General features: G+C 38.7%; 1 protein-coding gene across 1 annotated transcript in view; it reads right to left on the bottom strand.

Moving 5' to 3' along the window:
- Positions 1-4,410, bottom strand: part of tle2a (TLE family member 2, transcriptional corepressor a) — a gene marked incomplete at its 5' end in the record, with an annotated part of 9,640 nt that extends 5,230 nt beyond the window's left edge. The window contains 3 exon segments of the mRNA XM_014014177.1: positions 2,061-2,142; positions 3,863-3,939; positions 4,211-4,410. Coding sequence (XP_013869631.1) covers positions 2,061-2,142; positions 3,863-3,939; positions 4,211-4,410 — 359 coding nt within the window.
- Between the last annotated feature and the right edge of the window lie 372 nt (positions 4,411-4,782).

Raw genomic sequence — 4,782 nt, 5'->3', positions numbered from 1 at the left:
TTCTCTACAATCTGTGCTGTTAGCCATTATAGCAATGCTCTGTTTACATGAAGACATTCCCCTTTGTCATCACTTCCTGTAACTTCACATGCAAATACCTCAACATCTGTTCATTTCAGCGGCGTGAAATTTTGTTTGCAATATGTTAATGTTATTCTTCCAATAACTCATTCATATTTAATAAAAAAATGTGCTTTAACAGGCACTTTAAGGGCTCCACATATAGCAGAGAAGTTGGACACATGGATAGTTATTAGAAGGCATTTAGCCACATTCTCATTCATTCTTTAAGACATAAAAAGAAAATATTCCCAGTTTAGAATCCCTAAACCATCCTCTCTCTAATCATGAACAAGTGTCATCTGCAAACAGAAACTGTAGTAATCTAAGCTCTTAAACGAAAATAACAAATAAAATGAAAGGAGTTGGTGTAGACCAAACACTGAACCTTGAGGCACTCCACATTTATTCTACTCAACATAATTCTCTTCATTTTTAAATGCTTTAGGTTGAATTTTGAGCTCTATATTCATCTGTTCACTATTTWTATCAGTGCATTTGAACGAATGAATAAATAACCAAAGGAATCACTGTCTTAAAAAAATAAAAACATGTCTTACATAAAATACCACTGAGTCACTGCTCTTCCACTAACAATTTCTACCATCTCTGAAAACCCAGAAACCTTTTTTGCTGCCTGTGTCACAAAATGGAAGTCCACTTCTGTTACGTATTACAGCACTCTGAAAAACCACCATACGTCCTAAAAGCACATCTTCGCTAATTTCCCCTCGACTCTGCTGAAAGTCAGAGGCACTAAAATGACTCTGGAGCATGAATCAGAAGCCAACAAACCCAAAGTGATGCAGGGCAAATTATCACTGGACAGACTACGGCAATAATCATGTCTAATGCGAGCTATTTGACCAGGGCTTTTATCTTTAAGCACAAAAAGAAAAGGCAGGAGGAGTTGAATGCCACAGAGACGGCCGCTGATGCCTCTCTTCCCTGAGAAGTGGACAAAAAGGGAGAACATTTTAAAGTCTGATGCCTTGAAAAGTGACAGCCTGACATTTGCTTTTCAGTGAGGCTGGTAGTGAAGCAGGGAGATTGGCACTTGGGCAGCCAGAACAGGCTGGCAGGATGGAAGAGGAGATGGCAGGGGTCCTCTGTCTGCAGACATCTTTCCTGGCAGTTAGCATGCATATGTGTGTGAGTGCAGGTGTGTGTGTGTGTTTATAGCTACAACTGTGGAGGCGTACGTATGTGTGCGCTCTGGTGTGTGTGTTCTGCAGAGCCATGTGCATGCACGCTCCTGTCTGTGTGTGTTTTCCTCTAAGCCTCTATAAAAGATGCCTTTCCTGGCAGCGCTGCCTGGCTGTTCTTTGCCAAGTTTCGCCTGTTGCTTAGCAACATCAAAACTACCCCAAATCATCAACCGGCAGAGGAGACCTGGCCTGAGTTTGATGCCAGCTAGCATCTCCTCCCCGTCCCGACTCTGTGCCAAGATTGCCACAGAGATTTTTTTTTTTTGGAACAGGAGGCTCTGGGCAGCCCACTCTGTCAGCTGTGGTGATTTCTGGCTTTGATTACAAGAACATTAAGGGTGGGGGTTTGCAGACTTAAAAAAAGACATCAAGTTTATTCCTTTGTGTAGAAAAAATAAAAATACATTTTTGCTAATTGTGCATCCAGCAAAGCACCCTCGAAGACATAACTGTCGAGGAAACATTTGTATTTGTGTACTTTTGTTTTCACTCCAGGTTGTTATGAAAAGTTCAAATGGTGCAAAGGATTTGGATTTACAGCAGTTTTTATAAATATCTTAATTGTTTTTTTGGGATGATGCAGCAACAAAACAAGTAATTTTAGAAATTCAAAATAATTTCAAGAAAGTGTAATTAAGCACACTTTTTGACAGGTAAGTAAACCAATACAAATAATCAAAGTTATTATTTTGTAAATTTAAATTATTGAAATTCTATGATTTGGTTGATTATAACATTTTGTTAGTTATGTAAAAGGCTCACTAAAAGACATTACCTTTAAACATTCAGATNGATTCCCGGACCGAGCAGGGCGTCGGGGGGAAACGGCACCGGCTGCATCTGACCGTCGGCGCTCACGTGGAACGAGTAGGCACTGAGACGGAGACGCAACTGTCAGGTGACTGGTAGTGCAAACTTTTAGAAAAGTTCACAGGATAATCAAAACGGASTCAAAACATGAAACAGTTTAATCCAGCCTCGTGCTAAAACAGGATTAAACAATCCAGGTTTTGACTCAACAATTTTTATTCTCTAAAAGCTCTTTTTTCCTTTGGAACCATCCATAACAGCTGCCAAATTATTCAATRTTTCATCATCGTATGTTTGGGAGTCATTTTAACTAAAACCCATCAGGGTTTTTGTAAAAAAATAGTTAGAAAACATCAAATAGTTTGTTATTTCTGTGGTCATTGTTAAATCTTATCCCCTAAGTGCTAACTCCTGCATATTTACACTGCCATGAATTGTAGTAATGTTGATTAATATGTATTGTCCAAATCCAATAATAATAATAATAAAAAAGAAACATAAAAAAGTTTGCTTTAAAGCTCTCCACCTCAGAGTGTTCTCCTCCAAAACTACTTTATTTCTGACAACTTCTCTTAACAGTTTTTAGTTGTTTCTTTTCAGAAGACAGAAGAATTTCTCCTTTATAAGCACGACTAAGCGTCTCTTGACTCCACTGTCCTTCCTCTCACTCTCTTTACATTTGGGRATTATTTTCTGAGTTTTAAAATGTAAACAAACGACTCTTAATTGTTGGCAACAAAATATGTTTCTGCTTATTTCACTTATTTAGTACAAATAATGTTTAGACTTTAGGTAGTGAATATTTAGCGTTTTTTATTTGAGTTGATAAACACAAAAATCTCTAATCAAAATCAAAAATTGAACATTTTGAAAACTATTGTAGCTTTAAGAAAATACTATTTTCTTAAATAAACTTCCTAAGTGAAAGCTGAAAACAAAACTATCAGCGTCTCTTTTAATGATTTGATAAAAAAAATTTCATGATTTTTCAGGTCAGGGACATCATCATGAAAAAGACATTATCTATGAAGGGTGTAACCGAACATCAATCCACATGGATATATAGATTAAATGATTAACGATTTAATTACATCAAGGTAAAATGAAAATTTCAATCCATATCATCATCACATCCCTGATGTGGATCAATACATCGATCCCAGACGGGTAAATTAAGTCTAAATCGTATCATGACAGACTTTGTAAACATTGTATCGTCATCCAAACAAATCAATAAAATGTATTGTAGAAAAGCAGCTGATTTACGCCTCATTTGTCTCCACATGAGAAAGATCGCAGTCAGTTAAGAGAAATATGAATAAATCAAACATTGACAACTGTAGAATTTTTTAATCYATTGAAGTTTGAAATTTTCATTTGAAGGTTATCAACAAAGTAGAGCAATTAGCCGTCACTGAAGATACTTTTAAATGCTAAATGAATTTAAAAGCCTATAAAGACTGTTTAATGTAAACTCAAAAATTAATTAAYGAGGAATTTCATTTTTACATTTCTCCTGGTAATTCTGAGAAGCTAATATTTCATGTTACCTTCATTTGGGTTCTAAATCAACAGTAAAAAAATGCAGCTTATGKGTTTTCCTAATGACATTTTAACGTTCGTCAGTTCCTGCAAAACATTTAGAAATATCAGTGACTCCTGCTGTCGTTTGGGGATATATTTGAATTTGTTAAACAGTAGAGATTGGACTTTACAAGAGGACAAAAAGGATGAGCAAGACAAAATAAAGGTCATAGCTAAGGAGAGGGGAAAAAAACACTCACGGTTTTCCTGTAGCTGACTGCAGGCTGGCAGGGAGCCCAGGGACCCTCATATGTGGGTGTGGAGACTCATAGCCCACCTGGAACAGATGGAGGTTACTTAAAATAAGCTGCAGGAAAATACTGTCAGAAGAGARGAGAGTTTATTGTTTATTAAAACAATCTGAACAAAATATCATTTAAAATCAAAAAGAGCCATCAAGTGTCAAGGTCAAAAGAAAAATGACAAAATAGTCCCTTATCTAATAAAAACCCTCGCTTCTTTTACCCCTCCGATATCTCCAGAAGCTGGGATGTTGCACATGACGGTGACACTGCAAAGATAAAGAGTCTGCAGAGCATCAGGCTCACCACAGGGGACCGTCCGTAGCCTGCAGCGGCTGCAGCTGCTGCTGCTGCAGCTGCTCCATTCATCTGGGGGGAGACCAAGTGGAGACCGGCTCCGTAGCCCGCCGCCCCGGGCAGGTCGCCATTCACCCCTGGAGGAGGCAGGCCAAAAGCTCCTGGAGGGTACGCTCCCTGCACCGCCAAGGGGTTCCTCAGGCCCAGAGCTGAGAGGTGGGAGGACACGAGAAGACAAGAATGATCATTTGTTTTGGACAAATTACCAATTGAGGCAAATAATAATGTGTGTCAATCATTCACAAGCCCTTTCTTTTTTTTCTTTTTGTAATTTTAGCGTGGGATGAAATAAGATACACAATCTATTAGTGTGGCGCCTTCYGAAGAGCCTTTCACACAGCTGTGACTGACAAGCTGTGAACAAGCTGCAACAAAAAGCTGGAGAATAACACTGACTGCAGCACTGGACCACTACTGACCCCTGCTGGCCACCGTACCTCCCTGCACTAAGACAGCACATGTATGTCTGTATTTATGGCCTCTGTCCACACATGTAGCTGTGGGGTGTGTGTGTGTGTGTG

This window comes from Austrofundulus limnaeus, unplaced genomic scaffold (genome assembly GCF_001266775.1).
Source record: "Austrofundulus limnaeus strain Quisiro unplaced genomic scaffold, Austrofundulus_limnaeus-1.0 Scaffold111, whole genome shotgun sequence".
Classification (NCBI taxonomy): Eukaryota; Metazoa; Chordata; class Actinopteri; order Cyprinodontiformes; family Rivulidae; genus Austrofundulus; species Austrofundulus limnaeus.
Note: the sequence above shows the minus strand (reverse complement) of the source record. Positions and strands in the feature narration are given on the sequence as shown.